This window comes from Protopterus annectens, chromosome 14.part0, assembly GCF_019279795.1.
Source record: "Protopterus annectens isolate FY-2018-M chromosome 14.part0, PAN1.0, whole genome shotgun sequence".
NCBI classification, from domain to species: domain Eukaryota; kingdom Metazoa; phylum Chordata; order Ceratodontiformes; family Protopteridae; genus Protopterus; species Protopterus annectens.
The window spans coordinates 906771865-906794341 of NC_056748.1; the positions used below are offsets into that span (position 1 = coordinate 906771865).

The 22477-nt window shown below is 41.7% G+C and overlaps 1 protein-coding gene across 6 annotated transcripts in view; it reads left to right on the top strand.

Moving 5' to 3' along the window:
* IDE (insulin degrading enzyme) overlaps positions 1 to 22477 on the top strand; it is a 3524264-nt gene that overhangs the window by 3226959 nt on the left and 274828 nt on the right. For 4 of the 6 annotated variants that reach the window (XM_044056694.1, XM_044056693.1, XM_044056697.1 and 1 more), the window contains one exon: positions 21795 to 21916. In XM_044056694.1, the coding sequence (XP_043912629.1) occupies positions 21795 to 21916 (122 nt within the window). The remainder of the gene's footprint in view (positions 1 to 21794; positions 21917 to 22477) is intronic. The other 2 variants (XM_044056696.1, XM_044056695.1) reach the window with 1 other exon arrangement.

Sequence of the window (22477 nt, forward strand, 5' to 3'; positions counted from 1 at the left end):
AATAAAGTAAGAGAGTAATGGAGGTAGTGATTGGCCCTGCCTTGTTCCCCTCTGATGTTACCATGGCATTAACATTGAGAACCACTACTAATCCCCTATAGATTTCCTTTAACACCAATATAAATTCCCTTGGAAAATCCATGCTATACAGACTTCCCCACAGTCCTAGCCTTTTTTACTAATTTATTTTTCTTATGGTTTTGCAGTGTATCACATGGATTCTGATAATATTATCAAAGTTTATATATTCTTTATAAAAAGAGGAGTTTAAGGAATTTGTGGTGGACTTTATTCGAGTTATTATAGAAGAAAGAAATGTCTTTAGAAGGGACAGCTAAAATAAAAATGGAGTTTAAACTAATTTAGAAATGAAAAGGATATGAGAAAACACTAACAGCAGTTATTTAGAGGGACTAATAAATGTAGTATTGGGGAATCTCTCAGAACAAGATGATGAGCAGCTGCAGAGTGCTAAAAGAAAAGAGTATCTGTATAATATGCATGAGTTTAGAAAGATTGCTGTTTAGTAATTATTTTTGATAAGCCCTCCGGATCACAAAAATGTTTAGCAGAATGACCTAAGCAACAGAAAGTAGAAAAGATTGTCCCCAAACTTAGGGAGCCTATGACAAGAAAAATGACCAGAGATCCTATAGAGATATTTTGAAAATGTTATGAAAATCTGTATAAAAGAGGAATGCTGAAACCAAGAAAAGGCACAAATGGAAGTATATATGGAAGACTTAATTATGCTAAAGTTAAAGGAAGATGAGGCTCAAAAATTAATAGTTAAGCTAGGAAGAGATAAAATAAAAATGATGTATAATCCATTAAAAGAAAAGTATCCTGCAACAGATGGTACTCTTTTGGAAGGTAGGAGGGAAGTAAGTGAAAAAATATAGAAAGTTCTGTTTAACAAAATTGTAAAAGGAGGGGAAGCACTATTATCTTGGAAGAAAGCTGTGGTGGTTGTAGTACCCAAACAGGGTATCCAAAGAGGGAATAAAGCCATCAGACACAGCTTTATTATAGACCCATTTTGGTTTTAAACCATGATGGTGTGTCTTTCTCTGCTAGATGATAGAATGGCATAGTTGATGCAAAAGTTGATAGATGTGAATCACAGTGGTTTTGAGGATGGGAGGAAAACATTTGAAAACAGGGAGAAGCATTATGCAGTAAAATACTACTGTTGTTGGTGTCTTGATGTAGATAAAGCATTCTTTTGAGTCAGCTTAGATTTTGAGAGGTCATTTCTTGATAGAGTAGTAGTGTTAGAAGAATTTATGAAGGTTTGGAGGCAAGAATTAAAGTGGGATGGTTCCTTTCTGACAAACTGTATTTGAACAGAGGAGCCTTTGTTATTTGCTTTTTTATATATAGCACCACTGGTAAAGAAAATAAGAGAGACTCAAATTTGGCAATACAACTGGTGTCGTAATCAAGAAAAGTTAGCTTTAGTTGCAGATCATATTATTTTGTACTTGATAAATCCAAAACAAGACATCTTGCTATTGTGGAGCATTTTGAGACAGTATATGGTCTTTTGTGGATGTAAAATTTTTGAAGATAACACAAAAGCTAAAGCGGTAAACTGTGCACTAAACACATCAGTAGGTACAGCAATACCCATATTTATAAGGACATTATAAGATAAAGTATTTAGGTGTATGGAGTAAAAAGGATTCTGTTATGGCAGCCAAGGATATGTGGGAAGAAACTAAACTAAAGATATCCAAAAACTGAGAAACTGGAAGCCCTTGCTTATGGATATGGACGGTTGCAGTGAAAATATTTTTAATCCTTAATTTTATATGCAGTTCAGGTGTGTTTGTATCAACCAGCGGAGAAGTTTCAGATGAGGATTAAAAGGTGAAAGAACTTGGGAAGAGGGCAAAAGTTAAGTGGGATAAGTTGATCCTCCCGATAGAACAAGGTGGTTTAGGATTACTTGATTTCAGTGGATATTTTAGAGCTAAGCAGTTAAGTCCCCGACGTAACTCAAGCAGATAGTTGTAAATCAAAGTGGAAAAGGATGATGATGAAATGGGGGGGGGGTTTGAAAAATAAGAAAAGAGTAGGTTTTTGGATGCAGATCCTTCAGAATAACAACCATCATACTGTTTATTGTATTAATTAAATGACAGTATTGCAAGAACTAAGCCAACACGAAAATGGAGAAATGAGATTCTGCTAATAGGAGGACTGTAAGCAGGGGTGGACTGGAGGGAGATGCTGTTTGCATGAGAAAACTGGCAAAGGAACCAAAGTATTGGGAACAAATCTCTAGCGAGGGAAAGGTGATGAGTGGGATGAGGCCAAACAAAAGTTTGGACTGTAAGTTAGAGGCTGCTTTCCGTATGTGGGATTGGTATCATAGTATAGGCAAAGAGGAAAGGGATAGTAGAATGCTAAATGAAAGATCTGCTCTGGTAGGACTTTCAAATGAGTGTAGCGTTGGTATAAATGTATATTTTTTTTTGGGGGGGGGGCTTGACTCTATAAAAACATATGTATTGTTTTTATTTTTATAGTTTTTTTAGCTCACTGTTTTTGAAATTACATTTTCAGTAAACAGTGAGCTGAAAAAAGGATCATAGATAGCTTTTAGGTAAACCCTTTCCAGTGCTCTGCTATTTACCTTAATTAAATAAAAAAGAATTTGACCACTCCTCCCCTTGACATGCCCTAAACTCTTCCAGTTGTGAGGCCAAAACCAGCATTCACTGAATGCAGTTCATGATCAGTGATATGGTAGCACACACTATATATTGAGTTTAGTCTGCGTGTTTAGTGGTTGCTGAGGTAGAGCTAGTGTACTTTTGGTTGAATGCTTATTTATGCGAGTCCATTGTTGTGTGAGTTGTGTATTTTATGGCAAGGAGTTTTTAGAGGTAGGTTTTGTTAAGGTAAGTCAAAGGTGTTTGGGAGGAGGGTGGTAGTTGAATTATTACCCCCCATTATTTACTTCTGTCATTTCCAGTATCTCTACAAATATGTCTCACAAACTGGTCCACAACACCCCTCCCTTTTGACAAAAGACTGTTTCAGATTCTTGGATGTCAAAAGTGGTGCAGGTAGGTTACAGATGGCCCTTCAGGGGAATTCCTTCCCACCCTCCAAATCAAATGGAATTTTTTTTTCCTCCTATTCTTAAGTCTTCATATACCCAAGGAGTTACAGATCCAGTGCTTGTAAGTCAAAGGGGAAAAAGCTTCCATTCCAGAATGTTTCTGGTACTAAAGAAAGAGACGTCTTGGAAACCAGTACTAGATCTTTCAAAGTCTATGAAAGTACCAAAATTCAAAATGTTGACCTAGACCTGTTTACTCTTTATTCCACCCACAAGTTTCTCGTTAACACTAGATTTATCACCACATTCCCATAGACAGACTTCAAGAAATTTCTAAGGTTCTCTGTTTCTGAGTGTCATCATCAGATGTTCTTCGTGTTTCACTGTTGCAGTCTTTACATTTGGGTAATCCTGCTGGCAGGTTGACCTCAGTCGGCCTGAATTCCAAAGTCTTGGGTCCTGCGTCGGCCGTAGTCGCCCCTTCCCTGACGTCAGGGGTATAAAAGAAGCAGCCAATGCCATTTTCTTTAGTCTTTCTTGCCGTGCGGTGCCCGAAGCAGTAGTAGTTCACAAGTGCCGGTCGGCCGACTCCTGAGATTTTCGAGTTCGAATTTCAGATCTGAAGTCTTCTATAAAGCGAAGTACCCCATTGGGGAAACTTTTTTCTTGCTCCAGAACCGATGTCAGAAAAAGTTAGTAATTGTATTTATTGTGGTAAGCAAGTACCTCATAAGGACTTTCATTCTTACTGTATTCCTTGCCCTAGGCCCTGATCATAACTTTCTGGGTTGTCGGTTTTGTGCTAGATTTAACCAACGCACTATTAAGCGTCGGTATGATTTTGCTTTAAATTACTTTGGACGCAGGTTTAATTATCCAGAAATGTCAGAAAGCCATCCGACTACCAGAGTTCACAAAAAACGCAAAGAAAAAGAAAGAGAGCCGAGGCCCAAACCCTACGACAAAGCTTCTCGTAAGCCAGATGCCGGTTCGCCGGTTCTCAGTGAGGCGCTTTCGCAGCCCCTGACGACCGCTACTTTAGAGTCGCAGGCTGCTACCGACTCCCACATGGAGTCGACCATGCCGCTGGAAAATCAAGGTTTTAGAGCCTCAAACGCTAATCCCTCAGATGGGTCTGGAGCCGCTGAGCAGGCACCGGCTTCTGAGGGTGTATTCAAACCCAAACATCTATACATTAAACTGACTTTAAAGGCAAAGACTAAAGCACCTTCAAAGGCAAAGAAGCAAACTCAAGAGCCACGTGGACAGGCCTCCATGCCCAAAAAACAGATGCTCAAAATAGCCGAAGACTTGATTACCTTGATCAGAGGTTCCCATCCCCCTCCTGATAAGCGACCTAGGCAAGAGACTGACTATGAATCTTCAGATCAGGTTTCCATTTCTTCTGATTCCTCTTCTGATCAGGAATATTCTTTTCCCCCCTATGAGGATTCTGATGCTGAAGACTCCATATCTTCAGCTTCTCCTCCTGAGAACTATTCTTTTGGGGAACCTTAAATACCATTAGGGAGCATTTCCACTGGGAGAGCCAAGATTTTTCAGAATCTAAAAAGACGCTCAGGGATTTCCTGTTACTACCTCAGCCCAAGCCACTAGCCATCCCTCCTGTGCTAGACATTGTAGATGGTGTGTTTTCGGAGTCTAGCCTTACCCCTGCCTCCTTGCTTCCAGCTCCTGTTAAGCCTGACAGATATTACAGGGTTCCTGACTCACATAAATTCCTTTTTAAAAACCCTGCTGCAGACCCAGAAACTATTTCTCAGGGTCCCAAGGGAGTTAAGGCCTCCGCTGCAAAAAACCCTACCCCTTCTGACAGGGATTTTAGGGCACTGGCTAGATGGGGGAAAAAGGTTTACGCACCTGCTACCTTTGGCTATAAGGGCCTTAAATTGTCAGTTTCATATGCTCAAATATCAGCAACATGTCATGGCATTACTTAATCAGAAAATGTTGTTAAACTCTGAATGTGCAGAAAACAAGGAAATGCAGGATATATTGCATGCAGCTGAACAAGTTGGAAAGCATACTTTGCAATGTGGTTTTGATTCTTTAGAGGCCCCCTGCAGGGCCGCAGTTACAGGTTCTGTAATTAGAAGGCATGCTTGGTTAAAGGAACAAAATCTGCCTGATCATGTTAAAGTTAAATTATTAGATGCACCTTTATAGCATGATACTTTGTTTGATGCTAAGACAGAAAAAGTGTTAAAGAAAATGGAGGAAAAGGCTAAATCTATGCAAACGGTCAAAGATTTCTTACAAGTACAGCCACCTAAGTTTAGTAGACACTGGCCAACAAAGAATTGGTCCTTTCCTGTGTCAGACAGACCTCAAAGGGGCAGACCCAGATGTCCTAGAGGCAGATCCCAGGCGCAAGGTTCATACAGGATAAAGCAATGGGGTGCTTCTAGCTCCAAAAGTGGAAAAGACAAATCACAACTTTACAGGAAATAGTCCCAATGACTTCCCCCTGCCTGCACCAAGCACTTATTTCCTGGCAGCACCCTTAGGGGGAAAATTAGCACTTTTTTCTCAAAATTGGCACATTATAACCCAGGACAAGTGGGTTCTAAATATCGTGCCACAAGGCTACAAGTTCCACTTCCATACCCTGCCAAAGGCAAACGGCTGGCCAGATTTGCCAAAACATCAATGGGCAGAGGCAAAAAATAAGTATCATCCCTCATGGACATGAGGGCCATTCAACAAGTGCCAGAGCAAGAGCGGGGACAAGGATTTTACTCGACTGTTCTTGGTACCCAGAAAGGATAAGGCCTGGAGGCCAATACTGGACCTATCGATTCTGAACACATTCCTGCATATACCAAAATTCAAAATGTTGACTTTGCAGCAGCTTCTGCCCATGCTGGACAAGAACGCTTGGCTTGTAACTTTAGACCTAAAAGAGGCATACCTTCATGTCCCAATCAGACAGATATGCAGAAGATACCTCAGACTCAATGCTGGCTGAATGCATTACCAATTCTCTGCACTGCCCTTTGGCTTATCTACTGCGCCCAGGGTCTTTACAAAGTGCCTGGCACCAGTAATTGCTTTCTGCAGACTGAGGAATGCAAATATATCCTTACTTGGACGACTGTCTCGTTCAAGCAGAGAACAACGACATCCTTCTACAGCATCTGGCATTTGTGAAAAAACTTCTAAAATGCCTAGGGTACACAATCAACGAAAAGAAATCAAAACTAGTACCCTCTCAAGAGATAATATTCCTGGGTGCAAGCTTAAGTACAACTGCCTAGCTGGCTCATCTCACACCAGACAAACAAAGGCAACTGACTACCTATTTCAAAATGTTAGCAACAAAGGCCCAGTTATCTGCAAGAAAAATTCTGCAGGCTTTGGGCTTTATGGCATCCTGCTTCCTACTCATTCCATATGCAAGACTGCATATGAGGAAACTTCAATGGTACCTAAAAAGTGTTTGGACTCAACATTGCCACAGTCTGGAAACTGTAATTACTCTCCTTCCCTGCCTGCAACAGGAGTTTCGATGGTGGGCAAAGGCTTGTCACCAAAACAAGGGACAGCCATTCACATTACCCCCAGCCAGGCAAACACTAACAACGGATGCATCAGATTATGCCTGGGGAGCCCACATGGCAGGAAGACGCATTCAAGGAACATGGACCTCAAACTAAATGCATCGACATATTAATCAAAAAGAGATGCTAGCTGTTCAAAATGCCCTGACAGCCTTCAAGGACCTACTTCATCCAGGACAACTACTGATAAAGACAGACAACACCACGGTCATGTGGTATATAAACAAGCAGGGGGGCACACATTCTTACCCCCTTTGCTGACTAGCCATGACTTTGTGGGACACTGCATTGACTTACCAAGTACATCTGCAGGCACAATTCCTGCCAGGAAGGAAAAATAGTCTGGCAGACGAACTAAGCAGAAACCTCATGGATCCCCACGAGTGGCAGCTGGATCCACAAGTCTTCAGCATGATAACAAGGAAATGGGGATGCCCGGGCATAGATCTATTTGCCTCCCCTCACAACTTCCAAATAAAGAGATTCTGCACAAGGATTTGTTACAGGCAAGCATGGAAAGTGGACGCCCTATCCTTCAGCTGGAAAAACCTATTAGTATATGCCTTTCCCCCTCTGCCTCTGCTCCCCACGGTACTCCTAAAGGTCAGACGGGAGAAGCCAAAGATGATACTGATTGCACCAGACTGGCCCCGCCACCACTGGTACCCAATATTAAGGAGCTTGTCTCAATGCCCAGCTTGGACCTTACCTCACAAAACAATCAGATCCTGCACAGCCAACTTAGGACTTTAAACCTGGCAGCGTGGCAGATAATGTAGTCATACAAAACACACCTCTCAGCAAAGCTGTGATGGATGTCATTTTGGAAGCCAGAAGGCCTAGTACTAGAAAATCTTATGCTGGAAAATGGAAGAGATTCTGTGCTTGGAACCAGGCACAAGGAACAGATACAGCTGTGCCAAATATTCCTCAGATTTTAAAATACTTAACTGAGATGCTGGACAAAGGCCTGTCTTTCTGATCTATTAAAATTCATGCCTCTGCCATTTTGGCCCATTACAACACAGAGCCACCAATCTTTTCTCATCCCTTATTAAAACAGTACCTCAGAGGAGCCAAAAATTTAAGGCCTCCAAGGAGATCACCAATGTCTGCATGGGACCTCAACTATGTCTTGGAAAAACTCACCCTGCCTCCTTTTGAGCCAGCTGCTACTGCTGATATAAAATTTTTATGTTGGAAAACAGCTCTGCTCCTAGCAATAACTTCTGCAAGCCGAGTTTCAGAGCTACAGGCACTCATGGCTGTGGAACCTTTTATCATTTTTTATCCGGACAGGGTCTTCTTGAGGACAAACCCAACATTTATGCCTAAAGTGGTGTCCAGTGTGGCTTTTAACCAAACCATTCATCTGCCAACTTTTTATCCAAAGCCACAGAACAAGGGGGAAAGAATTCTGCATTCTTTGGACGTACACAGACAGTTTAGATTCTACTTGGACAGAACCAAAGTTTTCAGAAAGACAGAGCAATTACTAGTGGCATATGCTGCAGGATCACAAGGAAAGGCCATCTCAAAGCAGACTATTTCAAAGTGGATAGGCCACTGCATTTGTTTCTGCTACTTATACCATGGCAAGCCAGTGCCTAAGGGCATTAGGCCACATTCCACCAGAGCTGCAACCACTTCAGCAGCCTTTCTCAGGGGAGTACCAACCAAGGACATTTTAGAGGCAGCTACTTGGAGTTCAGTGCACACCGTTACAAAGCACTATCATCTGCCACTCTACTCTAAATCCAGGGCAGGCTTTACCACTGCAGTTCTGCAGGGCCTCATAGCCACTCCTAATGCTGTTTAACTCCAGCCTCCCAACCATAGCTTTGGGAATCTACCCAGATGTAATGACTGCAACAGTGAAACATGAAGAACATAGTACAGTTGTGTACACTTACCATAAATGTAGATGTTTGAGTGTATTCACTGTCGCAGTCCAGGTTACCCACCCGCCATCCCCCCTTTTCTTCTGATGGAACCTATCTTTCGTTCTCTGATTTATACAACCTATGTGGTGTATTTGCTTGTGCATGAAGGTAAAGTTTATTTTGCTGCATGTAACTTTATATATACATATAAATTTTGCCTATCCTTTTAGGGGGCACCTGACATCTGGGGCAAGAAAAACTAGAGAAAATGGCGTTGGCTGCTTCTTTTATACCCCTGATGTCAGGCAAGGGGCGACAATGGCCAACGCAGGACCCAAGACTTATATATATATATATATATATATATATATATATATATATATATATATATATATATATTTATGCTACCCTTTTAGGGGGCACTTTGACATCTGGGGCAAGAAAAACTGAAGAAAATGGCGTAGGCTGCTTCTTTTATACCCCTGATGTCAGGGAAGGGGCGACAGTGGCCGACGCAGGACCCAGGACTTTGGAATTCAGGCTGACTGAGGGCAACCTGCCAGCAGGATTACCCAAATGTAATGACTGCAGCAGTGAATACACTCAAACATCTACATTTATGGTAAGTGTACACAACTGTACTTTTTCTGCATTACCCTTTGGTTTTCCGTAGTTCCAAGGGTGTTCATAGAATGCCTAGCTCCAGTTGTAGCATTTTGCAGACTGTGGCATTCACATTTTTCCTTATTTAGATGACTTATTTATTTTATTTATTACATTTATTAACCGGGAAAGTCCACTAGGCCTGTAAAGAGCCTATTTTCAGTGGAGGCCTGGGGAGACTTGCTTATCTTTGTAGAGTCTTTAGCCAGATGTTAAGAGTCATTAACTTGGGTTTATGTGTCTCGACAAATCTGAGCTTCCTCATAAATATTGCAAAATACTCCTTGACTCTGTCTCACAGGATTGTGTTTTTGGGCCACCTTCTAGATATTTTTTATCAAAAGGCCTTTTGAAACAAGAGAAGGTGGATTTTTATCAGACTTCTACTAGAGAATTCCTCAGGATCTTGGAGTTCATGGCTGCTTTGATTCTTATGGTTCACCTAGCCAGGTTACACATGAGAAAAAGGCAACTGTTTCTTAAAAAAACACATAGGTCCAACATTTGCATTATTTGGAGTGTTGCATTCTAGTTTTGGGCTTTATAAAAAGGGAACTGCACTGGAGGAGACCACAAGTTCAACTGAATCCAGGTCTAGTCTTTTCTCCTCAGACCCCAAACCAGTCTCTTGCCACAAACACATCAGATTTTGCTTGGGGAGCAGTTTCCATTGGGCTGAACTTGTAAGGCCTGTAGAGTGTTTGAGACGGACCAAAACATGTCAACATAAAGAGGATGTTGGCTGTGTTCCATGCCTTGAAGTCTCTCCATCGTCTATGTTCCCCAGGACCGCTTCAAGTTATTACAGTCAACGCCACAGTCATGTGGTATAAGCAGGTACAAAGTTGTATCCCTTGTGCAGGCCAGCTATGATGGCTTAAGAGCTAGCTGTTCAGCATTCCTTAACCCTCCGAACATCGTCCATTCCGCTTTAGCACAACATAGTGGCAGATGAGCTGAGAGGGTCCAGGACAGACCCACACCAATAGAAATTGAATGGGGGGGGGTTCTTCCAAGAACTAATTGACTTTTGGAGAGTACCACAAATAGATCCGTTTGCCTCCTTTCAAAACAGATAATTCAACCAAGGTATGATTCCAGTTATTCTTATTAGAGGCAGGATGGTTGCCGTTTCCTAGGCAGGAAGCAACCCATATAGCTTAAAGGCTACTGCAGCAGTTAGGAATTTGAACATCTACTGTTAAGGGGAAGTGCAAATTGCACAGCTGTACTTTCTTGTTTTATAGATGGAGTTTATTGAAAAGGTGCTTTATGCACAGATGTTTACTTTTTTACAGTCTTTGATCAGTTTGAGTCAGTTTTTAAATCTAGGAACTGTACTGAGGCAGGTCATATTAGGGTTGTTAATGACTTCTCATGGTCAGATGTAATATTCTGTTCTGGTCCTCCTTGTTTTATTGATGTCATTTTGATACCTTGTATAATGACAGCCTAATCAAGCAATTTAGTTTCTTCTGTTCTACCATCACTAGGGTTACCACCTGTCCCACTTTGTGAGAGACAGTCCCCCTTTGGGCAGTTGTGTCCTGCAAAAACAATTGAAAAAATGCCAAATGTCCCGAGATTTTAGGACAAACATATTTCCTATATTTTAATAGTTGCATAAAACAGTTTTGTATCTGAAACACCTAAATATTATAATAAACAGAATAAGCAACTCAAATGCTACAAGAATAAGTTTTTATTCTGACAAAAAAGTGAATTTCTGTCCTTTGTACTGGCCGTGGGTATGTTTTGCCCTGCAAAATCTGACATTTCTACAAAAAATGTCCACTCTGGGCATTTGAAAAGGTGGCAACCCTAACCATCACTGTATGTCATTGGTTTGTCTTTTACCTTTTAGGCAGTTTACAGACCTTAGTTTCTTAGGTCAGTTTCTCCATAAACCATTCTCTGGATTGTAGGGTACTACAGGGCTTACTCTTGGCACCATTGTTATTTTTGGTGTATGTGTGGCACTCGGGTCATTCAAATGCGTAATGTAGATATCAGTCGTATTCTGCTAACACTCCACTTTATCGGTCCTTTACTGGGGAAACTGAATGTGACACTGCACTTAGACTACCTGGTATCTGATTTTACAGTGGGTAATGAGTATGTGACTTAAGCTTCACCCTGCAGAGACAAATTCTGATGTGTGCCACTGCACATCCTTGTCTTCCACTGTTTTCCACTGTTATTTACATTTGGAGTAAAGTTGAATTTGACTTTTAAATTCAAGACCTGGATGTGATCATTGAAAAACAGGCTTACTCTTAAGGGCCAGGTGTCAGATGCTCCTAGGAAGTCTTGCTTTCATTTAAAGAGTATTACATTGTTCTTAAATAATGGAATTATGATTTAATTGTTGCAACGCCCTTGCTCTTGGAGTGCCATACAGTGATCTGGCGTGACTGGAGGGTTTCGAAGTCTGCACTGAGGTTGGTAACTGGGATTATCCATTCTTGTCGTATTACTCCTGTCCTCTGCATTTGTTGTCAGATCATTTTCCAAAATAGTTCTTACTTTTTGGGTCCTGCACAACATTGATTGCACCTGTCTGGAGGAGTTTCCCCACCATGTCTGTAAAATATGTGAAAACCTAATGTAAATCCAGACCCCTTAGTCATTAGATGGGGGTTACTGGGTCTTCCAGAGGTCTATTGGAGAACTTGTGTTAGGGTATTCTTTGTTTGTCTTGCTACTGTATTTTGAAGAACACTGAAGTTCCACGCATCTTCCTGTTTGAATTATCCTTGCTTTTTGTTTTGCATTTTGTTTTTACATATTCATTGTTTACTAAATAAGCATTTAAATAATTATGTGATGATAATGGTAACATAGGCTGCACAATGTAGAACAGACCGTGTGTGTGTGTGTGTGTGTGTGTGTGTGTGTGTATGTATGCGTGTATGTATATATATATATATATATATATATATATATATATATATATATATATATATATAAATATATAAACACACACACATCCATGTATACTGATCATTGTATCTACCAGTTTGCAGATACTTACTGTCACTTATTTCTCTTTGTTGGTGGTGACTTCAATTTCTGTAGTATATGCACTGTGAAATTAGAGCACTTCTTTGACAAATTTATTCCAGGATTTTCCTGATTCCTAAGAAAGCAGAAATCTTTGTTCCATCTTGGATGTCTGTCTTTTGAACCAATGTACTCTGTACAAAAAGTGTAAAGTGTTTATAGCTCAAGTATTGTTGCCTGTGTTACAGAAGGTGTCAAAAACTAGGGCAAACCGTGTGTGTTAGTTGGGACGGATCAATCCAACTTGGATCCCTGCAGCTAGACATCCAAGACGAACAAGCCAAAGTATGAGCAGATGATCCGTGGTCTTCCTAACTTGATCATTTTACTAGGTTCAGATTAATAATATTTAGCCATACAAGTGCCTCTGGTATAATAACAATATAAGGAGAAAAACTAAAGCATAAGAGAGAAGAGGAGAAAACGCAATAAAAACAGCTCAAGTAAAAAAAACAGAGATTTTGATCAAATCATAAGAATATAGAAAATAATCCTCCAGAGACCGTGATATTGGATGAAGTCCTTCTGTTCTCAGTTCTTCAAACAGGACAACTGATTGTGCTCCATAGACATGAAAATTCTCATATTTTCATGCCTGCCCATTCCATTGGTAGACACTTCTCTACAGTTCCATGTACTCGCCCACTACTTTCACTGTAGAACTTTGCCCTTTTGAATTACCTCTGTACCTTGAAATTTCATGAAGTCTTTCACTACAGTGTCTTCCTACCTCTGTCTAATAAATTTTTGACTTCTGTTAAGGTGACCAGCTCCTTATTCTTTTTTTTTTTCAGGACTGCTCTTTTTTGAGCAGGAGCAAGACTCTACTATTTCAATTATATGAATAACTGTGAACTTCTGTAATTCCCAGCTTCAAGTCCTTCCACCGTATGACTTTTCTCATCTTTTTTTGTATTCTACCATTCTTCATGTATTGTAGAACCATCATCAGCATGGCTGTTATCACTGGTTACTGCTTAACCATTCTGCAACATTATCTTCTGGCTTGCAACTGTCTGCAGATTCTTTGTCCAAGTGTGGTTTGCCTTTTCTCTGGCCTCATCTAGTTCACTCTCCCTGGGTGCTGAGCTCAGACCCAGATTTACTTTCTCACCTGTTGGGGGGGGGTCACCTTATCTGAACATTCAGACCCTCAAGTAACTGCATGGTTTCTCCATTTCCAATGATGGTTCAACAGTGCAGGTTTTCCCCTTCTGTTGTCAGCATTCTGTCTTCCTCACAAAGGCCTTCCAGTAGGAATCTCTACAAGAGCAAATCTAAAAGTTTTTTTTTTTTTTTTTGGGGGGGGGGGGCAACAGAGAAGAGCATTGACCCTTTTTCAGCCCCTCTCCTAGCAACTTTGAGCTTCCTGGCCTTTCTTCTTTTGATGTGGGGAAGGAACTTAAATCCATAGCTTTCTCTTAGATTATTCAAGGCTTTCACTGGACCACTTCTCTTCTGCTTAGAGTTCCAGTTCCTTGATACTGTTTTGCAGTTCTGGATGGGCCCTTCCTTTGAACCTGCTGCAAACGCTGATCTGAAATTTCTGTTGTGGATTACTTTTTTTGGTAGCTATCACTTCTGCTAGGGAATTTCTGAAGTACATGCCCTTTCCTCAAAACCTCCTTATTTTTCACACCGTGTTTTTAAAAAACAATCCATTATCCACTCGTTCTCTATAAGGTGGCTTCAGGCATTAACCAGTCCATAAATTTGCCATTATTGCTCCCAGATTTCTCAAACAAAGGTGAATATATCTTGCATTTGCTAGATTTCACTGCCAGTTGCATTTTTATTTGCATCAGACAAAATATTTCAGAAAATATGATCAGCTATTTGTCTCCTTTTCCAAAGCAAAATTGAGGAAAGCAGTACCCAAGGCCACATTATCTCGCTGATTGTCTCTGTGCATTTCTTTATTTTACCAAGAAAATGGGTTATCACTCCCTTCAGATCCCTGTGGCTTGTTTTACAAGATCTGTGGCTTCAGCTACAGTCTTTCACTGAAGTGTCCCACTGCAGCTACCAAGTCGAAGGTCTATAAGTTGTATATCCAGTCTAGATCCAGGCTGGACTTCCTCTGGTTCAGCTGTCCTCAGGTATGTCCTTCCATGCGCATCTCAATGCTATGTTGTACATGGTAAAAATAGGTTAAATTTCTTATTTCTGTTGTGGATCATGATGAAAGATTTTTTTCCATTGTGTGGCATGGGTTTGGGCTTTTCAAGATATGAAAAATTGTTTGTGAAAGTTTACAAAAAATATAATTTGGGGTTTGGGTGAATTAATATATGTTGTACTATTTATGGAAAAGACTATGAGTTCACAGACTGTTATCACTGTAAAGAATGCTTCTTAGTGTTAACATTGCTATTTATACAGTTATAATAGCTTTTATTCACAAAAAATTACATTTGTTTATCTTATACTCTGGAATGTGTGATGTGTGTAGGCTATTAGAGGTGTGTGACATTCCACAACACACAGGAGTAAATGCATCTCTGGATATAATGAACAGCAATCAGAAGTGTCAGACTCTACCCTCTGCCTCCTCACCTGCTGCTTTTTGTTTATACATTAGGGCTGTTTTCCCTTCTTTCTGGTTTTGCTTACACAAGAACTGCAGTGGAAGGCATTTACTCCTGATGTATGTACAGCTGTCCATCAGCATGATGATGAAGTTGAGAACAAAGAATAGACCCATAAAAATCTACTGAAAGAGCTGTCTGGTATAAGGCAGTGTGTATATGTGAAGACTGTTCAGAATGCAGGCCATTAAGATCTTCTAGTAGTGTAGATTTCTTTATAACAAATTATATCTTTCTCTCTCCTATAACAGTCTTGAATTTAAAGCTAGAGTTATTGTCTAAATAATATGTTTATTGAACTCCAAAAGCAGGAGCCATGGCATTTCTTCTGTTTTACAGCAATGGGTTATCCTTTCATATCACTGTAAATTGCAGATGTTCATCGTGCATACAGCTGCAGTCATAACAGATGGGTTCTCCTGCCATCAGGCGGGTCCTCGGTCGGCCGAATTCCAAAGTCGCTTCTTCCCTGACGTCAGTGCGACAGGGGTATAAAAGAACCAGCCGACGCCATTTTCTCCAGTCTTTCTTGCCGCGCGGTGCCCGAAGCAGAAGCAGTTCGCAAGTGCCAGTCGGCCAGCTCCTGAAATTACGAAAATTTTGAAACCGAAGTCTTCTTGAAAGCTAAGTACCCCATTGGGGAAACTTTTCTTGCCTCAGACCGATGTCAGACAAAGTTAATAATTGTAATTTCTTGTGGGAAGCAAATACCGCATAAGGATTTCCATTCCCTCTGTATTCCTTGTTTAGGCTCAGACCACGACGTCTCGGTCTGTCGTTTTTGTGCTACATTCAACAAATGCACCATTAAGCGTCGGGCTGAGTTCGCCCATTTAACTATATTATGTCGTCGGATACTCCGACTCCAGTTTTGTCTAAAAAGCGCAAAGATAAGGACCAACACACGAGGTCCGTGGCCTCTACCGACACCACGCCAAAACCGACTACACGTGGTCTGGTTCTCAGTGAGGCGCCTACGCAGCCCCTGACTACCGACGACACTTCATTGGCGGTGTCTCTTGTGCCCGAGGTCGCAGGCTCCTCGGCCCACACCCCGACTACAGATACCGAAGCCACTCTTGGCGTTGAATCTCAAAATGTGTACAGGTCTGCCTCCTCTCAAGGTGTCTTCAGACCTTCCTCTTCTTTTTCCATCAAGGCTTTCACTAAGTCTAAAGCAGCCATGCATTCTAAGAGACCAGCTACACAGGGCCCATCTCCAGGCCCCATGCCTAAAAAACAGATGCTTAAAATGGCTGAGGATTTAATTACTCTTATTAGGGGTTCTCAACCCCCACCGGACAAAAGGCCCAGAGTGGAGGAAGAATCCCCCTCCTCTGATCAGGGCTCCATTATTTCAGAGCACTGTGATGATCAGGAACATTCTTACTCCCCTTTTGAAGACTCTGGTGCAGAGGAGTCCATTCCTTCTGTATCCCCCCCAGAGGATTACTCTTTTGGGGAAACTTTGCATACCTTAAGGGAACACTTCCTCTGGGAAGGCCAAGATTATTCAGATTCCAAGAAAAGGCTTAGGGAATTTCTCTTGCTACCTCAGCACAGGCCTCTGGCTATACCTCCTGTCTTGGACATCCTAGATGATGTTTACTCAGAGGCCTGCCTTAACCCAGATTCCTTACCTCCAGCCCCAGTCAAGCCTGACAGGTACTACAGGGTTCCTGACTCACACCAATTTCTATACAAAAGCCATGCTGCTGACCCAGAAACAATCTCACAGGGACCCAAGGGAATTAAGGCCTCCACTGCTAAAAATCCATTACCTTCCGAGAGAGGTTCCAGATCCTTAGAAAGGTGGGGAAAAAAGGTATATACCTTGGCTACCTTAACCATGAGGGCCTTAAACTGTCAGTTCCATATGCTAAAATACCAACAGTTTTTGTTATCACAATTGAAAAGTAAAATGTCACAACCTGAACAACCAGACTTGAAGGAGTTGCAGGATTTGATGCATAGTGCAGAACAAGTGGGTAAGCATACCTTACAATGTGGTTTTGATGCTCTAGAGGCCTCATGTAGAGCTGCTGTTACAGGATCAGTCATACGTACACATGCCTGGCTCAAGGAACAATCCTTGCCAGATCATGTCAAAGCAAAATTACTAGATGCCCCTCTACAAAAGGATGTATTATTTGGTGCTAATGCTGAGGAGGTATTAAGGAAAATGGAGGAAAAGGCTAAATCAATGCAAACTGTGAAAGATTTTCTACAGGTACAACCCCCACGTTTCAGTAGAAATTGGCCTTCCAAAAATTGGTCCTTTCCAGCCACGGACAGACCCCAAAGAGGTAGATACAGGCGCCCGAGGGGCAGAGGACAATCCCAAGGATCGTTTAGAGACAGACAATGGCAAGCTCCTACACAAAGAGGTGGTGAGGATAACTCGCAACCATTTAGAAAGCAAGCCCAATTACTTTCCCCTTTGCATGCCAAGCAAGACTCAAATGGCAGCACCCTTAGGAGGAAAACTGGCCTTATTTTCAAAAAATTGGCATATTGTCACAAAAGACAAATGGATCCTGGACATTATAAACAGAGGCTACAGATTCCATTTTCACACCCTTCCAAAAATGAGAGGCATGCCAAACCTGCCACACAATAAAAGGGCAGAGGCACAAAGGCAAATTACAGATCTCATAGACATGAAAGCTATTCAAGAGGTACCTATGCACGAACAAGGTCAAGGTTTTTATTCCAGACTATTCCTGGTACCAAGGAAGGGAAAAGATTGGAGACCTATTTTGGACCTATCCATCCTAAACACATTTCTACTCCTACCAAAATTCAAGATGCTCACTCTACAGCAGCTTCTTCCCATGCTGGGTAAGGAGTCTTGGCTGGTAACATTGGACCTCATGGAGGCATACCTGCATGTCCCAATCAGACAGAATTGCAGAAGATACCTCAGATTTCTTGCAGGCTCAATCCATTATCAATTCTCTGCATTGCCCTTTGGCTTATCTACTGCGCCCAGAGTATTCACGAAATGCCTGGCATCAGTAATTGCCTACTGCAGACTTCAAGGGATACAAATGTACCCCTATTTGGATGACTGCCTGATCCAAGCGGACAGCAAGCACATTCTTCTGAAACATCTGGCTTATGCAATAATGTTGTTGAACTCTCTGGGATACACAGTCAACAAAAAGAAATCAAGACTAATGCCCTCTTGGAAAATAATTTTCCTGGGTGCCAACTTGGACACAAACACCCAGATGGGCCTACCTCACGCCAGAGAAGCAGGGCAACTAACTCAATACTTCAGAGGACTAGCAAATTGCACCAGGCTGACTGCAAGGAAAATCCTGCAGGCTCTGGGATTCATGGCATCTTGTATCTTGGTAATCCCGTGTGCAAAGCTGCATATGAGGAAACTTCAGTGGTACCTGAAAAACCTATGGTCTCAACACAGCCACAGTTTGGAAACAATAATACCACTAATTCCATGTCTTCAAAAGGAATTCCTGTGGTGGGCTCAAGTATGCCAAACAAATGCAGGTCTTCCATTCAGCAAGCCTCAAGCAAATCAAGTCATCACAACAGATGCCTCGGACTACGCCTGGGGGGCGCACATGACAGATCGGTGTATTCAGGGCAAATGGTCCCAAAAAGAAAAGCACCTTCATAGGTTCATAGGTTTATACTAGGCTATCTGCCTTAAGGCATTTATAAGCCTAGCCCAAATTTTTGTGGCTTACGCCACCCCTTATATGAAAAAATACTGTGCCCATTAGTTTGTTGTGCCTCTGTCTAGCAGTGACACAGAGATGATTCCCGGGATAAACCTACGATCTCCCATCCACAGGTCAAGATTTCTCTTGAACAGAGCCAGCGAGGTGCTCTGCCTCACATGGATCGGGATTTTATTCCACAGCATGGGGAGTCTCTGAGTGATAAATATATCCCTCCAGCACGTCCTATTTATAGCCGTGCTAATCACATCAATCAAAAGGAAATGCTAGCAGTAATAAATGCTATTATAGCTTTCAAAGGCCTTCTGCAACCAGGTCAACTATTGATAAGAACGGACAACACCACAGTTATGTGGTACATAAACAAACGGGGAGGAACACATTCATACCCCCTATGCAGACTGGTCATGTCACTTTGGAACATGGCCATGGGCTTACAAATCGAACTACAAGCACAGTACTTGCCGGGCAAGGAAAACACGCTGGCAGACAACCTAAGCAGAAATATGACAGATCCACATGAATGGAAGTTGCATCCAAAAGTTTTTACAGAGATAATCCAAGCATGGGGAAGGCCAGACATAGATCTCTTTGCCTCCCACAAAAATCACCAATTGACAAAATTCTGCTCAAGGATTTTCCATCCAAAGGCCTGGAGAGTGGATGCTCTCTTTCAGTTGGACATCAATGACAGTTTATGCCTTCCCACCTCTTCCTCTGCTGCCCAAAGTTCTATTGAAAACCAGAGCAGACAGACCAAAGATGATTCTCATTGCTCCAGACTGGCCAAGACAACACTGGTACCCTCTCCTGAGGAGCCTGACGCATTCCCCACCATGGACCCTGCCTCTAATGCCTCTTCTCCTGACTCAGCACAGCTTCAAAACTCTTCACAGCCAGCTAAAAACACTCAATCTAGCCGCATGAAAGATTCCTTAGCATCACAGCAGACCCTACTCTCCAAGGAGGTGCAGGATGTCATTTTGGAGGCCAGAAGACCGTCAGCTAGAAAAGCTTACTCCGCAAAATGGAAACGGTTTTGTATCTGGAATGAGAAAAAGGCCAGGATCCTGGAAAACTAAATTTACCTCAAATACTACAGTATCTAGCTGAGCTGCTAAGCAGTGGACTTTCATTCTCCTCCATCAAAATCCATGCCTCAGCCATTTCTGCAGAATGCAACACTGATCCACCCTTATTCTCTCACCCTCTCTTAAGACAGTTCCTCAGAGGGGCTAAGAATCTAAAACCCCCAACGAAACAACCAATACCTGCTTGGGATCTCAATTTCATTCTGGAAAAACTGACCTTGCCTCCCTTTGAGCCAGCTGCCTCATCAGATTTGCAATATTTGTCTTGGAAAACAGCTTTCCTTCTGGCTATTACCTCAGCTCGTAGAGTTTCAGAACTACAAGCTCTCATGGCTGTGCAGCCTTTTATCATCTTCCATCAGGGCAGAGTCTCCTTACGAACCAATCCTTCCTTTATGCCAAAAGTGGTATCCAGGGTAGCTTTGAATCGGGCCATACACTTACCTACCTTTTATCCTAATCCTCAAAACAAAGGGGAGAGATTACTACATTCCTTGGACATCCACAGACAACTGCGTTATTATTTGAACAGAGCAAAGCCTTTCAGAAAATCAGAACAGCTCTTTGTGTCCTATGCTATAGGAACTCAAGGAAAGCCAATTTCCAAACAGACAATCTCAAAATGGATAGCCCACTGCATACGTTTTTGCTATTCTTTTCATGGCAAAACTGTACCTACAGGCATCCGATCTCACTCCACAAGGGCCACAGCTACCTCTGCAGCTTTCCTCAGAGGAGTTCCTACCAAAGATATTTTGGAAGCAGCCACTTGGAGTTCTGTGCGTACCTTCTCCAAGCACTACCACCTACCATTATACTCCAAAACTAGAGCAGGCTTTGCCACTGCAGTCTTGCAGGGCATCCTGGCTCCTCCTAGTTCCACCTAGTGCCTACCACCCCTTTCTTAGCTTTGGGATTCTACCCATCTGTTATGACTGCAGCTGTATGCACGATGAACATAGTACAGTTTTGTACCTACCATAAATGTAGATGTTCGAGTGCTAATACAGCTGCAGTCCAGGTTTCCCTCCCTCCTTCCCCTGTTGGGACAGGCCTATTGGCTAACACCTTCTCATACAACCTGAATGGGGTATTCATTTATGGTGTATTTGCTTGCAACTATTGTATTTTGATTATATTGCATTGCTTTATTACACAGATTTATGTATTGCCTTCCTTCTGGGGGCACCTGACATCTGGGGCAAGAAAAACTGAAGAAAATGGCGTCTGCTGGTTCCTTTATACCCCTGTCGCACTGACGTCAGGGAAGAAGCGACGACAACTGACGCCGGACCTAGACTTTGGAATTTGGCCGACCGAGGACCCACCTGACGGCAGGAGAACCCATCTGTTATGACTGCAGCTGTATTAGCACTCGAACATCTACATTTATGGTAGGTACAAAACTGTACTATTTATGTTATTGTTTAAAACCAAACATTTATATAAACTGCTAGTGCACTCTGACTGGTGATAGATTACTACAGTTGTAGAGTATGTCTTATTGTTTTGTTGTACTTCACTAGGTTGTTGTACATGCTAAAAGAATATCTTCATTTCTTATATTTTGCTGTTGTGGATCATGATAGATTTTTTTCCTGTTGTGTGGTATGGATTTGGGCTAAAAATTAAATTGTCAGCCTTCTCAGTCTCTTGGCAGCCTAATAAATAACTTGAAATAGAATAGCTGCTGCCCTGTTAGGATTGGTTCTCTTGTTTTATTCCCATCTGGATTTCCTTCTATGAGGATTGTGCACATCCTTCTCTTGTTCATGTGGGTTTTTACTTGCTTCTCCACTTATCTCCCTCATCCTGTGTACATGTGCAGCCTGCAGTGGACTGGATTTCCATGTTGGAATTGGTTGTGTGGTTTATGCAAATTGGTTAACAGAATGTACTGCAGCTTCCCTTGTGACCCAGAATATGGTGAAGTGGGTACTGAAAAATAAATGAATGAGAATATTGGGATTCTTTGAGACTATTTACTTATCACAGATTTTCAGAAAAAAATGTAATATTGCAATGAAAGTCTTTTTAAACATTGTGTAGAATAGGCACATTTTCTTTGTGTTATATCTGATTTGTCTAATAAGCAAGCAGTTCACTGTTCTAGTACATATAACATTGTATTTATTTTTTTAGACAATATTGAAGTGGCGTACTTGAAGACATTAACAAAGGAAGACATCATGCAGTTTTTCAGAGTAAGTTGGACACGATGTCTGTATAATAAAAGGAGCTTTGAATGCACTATTGCCAAACTGGTAATGAAATTAATTACTTGATTTACCTTTTGCTGTCACCTGTTAATCACAATATCCCATCTTTGAGAGCAGTTGGGTTATCAGGTGAAATTCATTAATAAACACAGGATAAAGTAAAGTAGACTTAAAGCAGCAGTAATAATCTGAAATGCGGACATAGTCAAGACAGAGCTGATTAGGTGACACAAGGTTGTCCTGAATGCTAACATTAAAGTATTGCTACTGATTTTGTCAAGTATTCGCTACTAAATGCTGTCAGGGAGCAGTTGTAGAATGTAAGTATAGACAGAGGTTACTGCTATGTGATGTTATTGGGCTAACTTGACTGGTGGTGTGAACTAGAGGTGCAAACTTGTATGCAGATCAGATGGTAAGGAATGTTAGAGGGTTCCAGAACAATGTCATCCTAGGAAATGAAGTATTGGTAGGTAGGTATGCAACATTTCAGGCTTAACTTCACACTGATTCTTGAGAAGGCTAGCTAGGCTGAGAGAGGGAAGGTAGTAGGTGAGACATATGTGCGTGTGTGTGTGAGTGAGTGAGTGAGAGGGAGAGACAAAG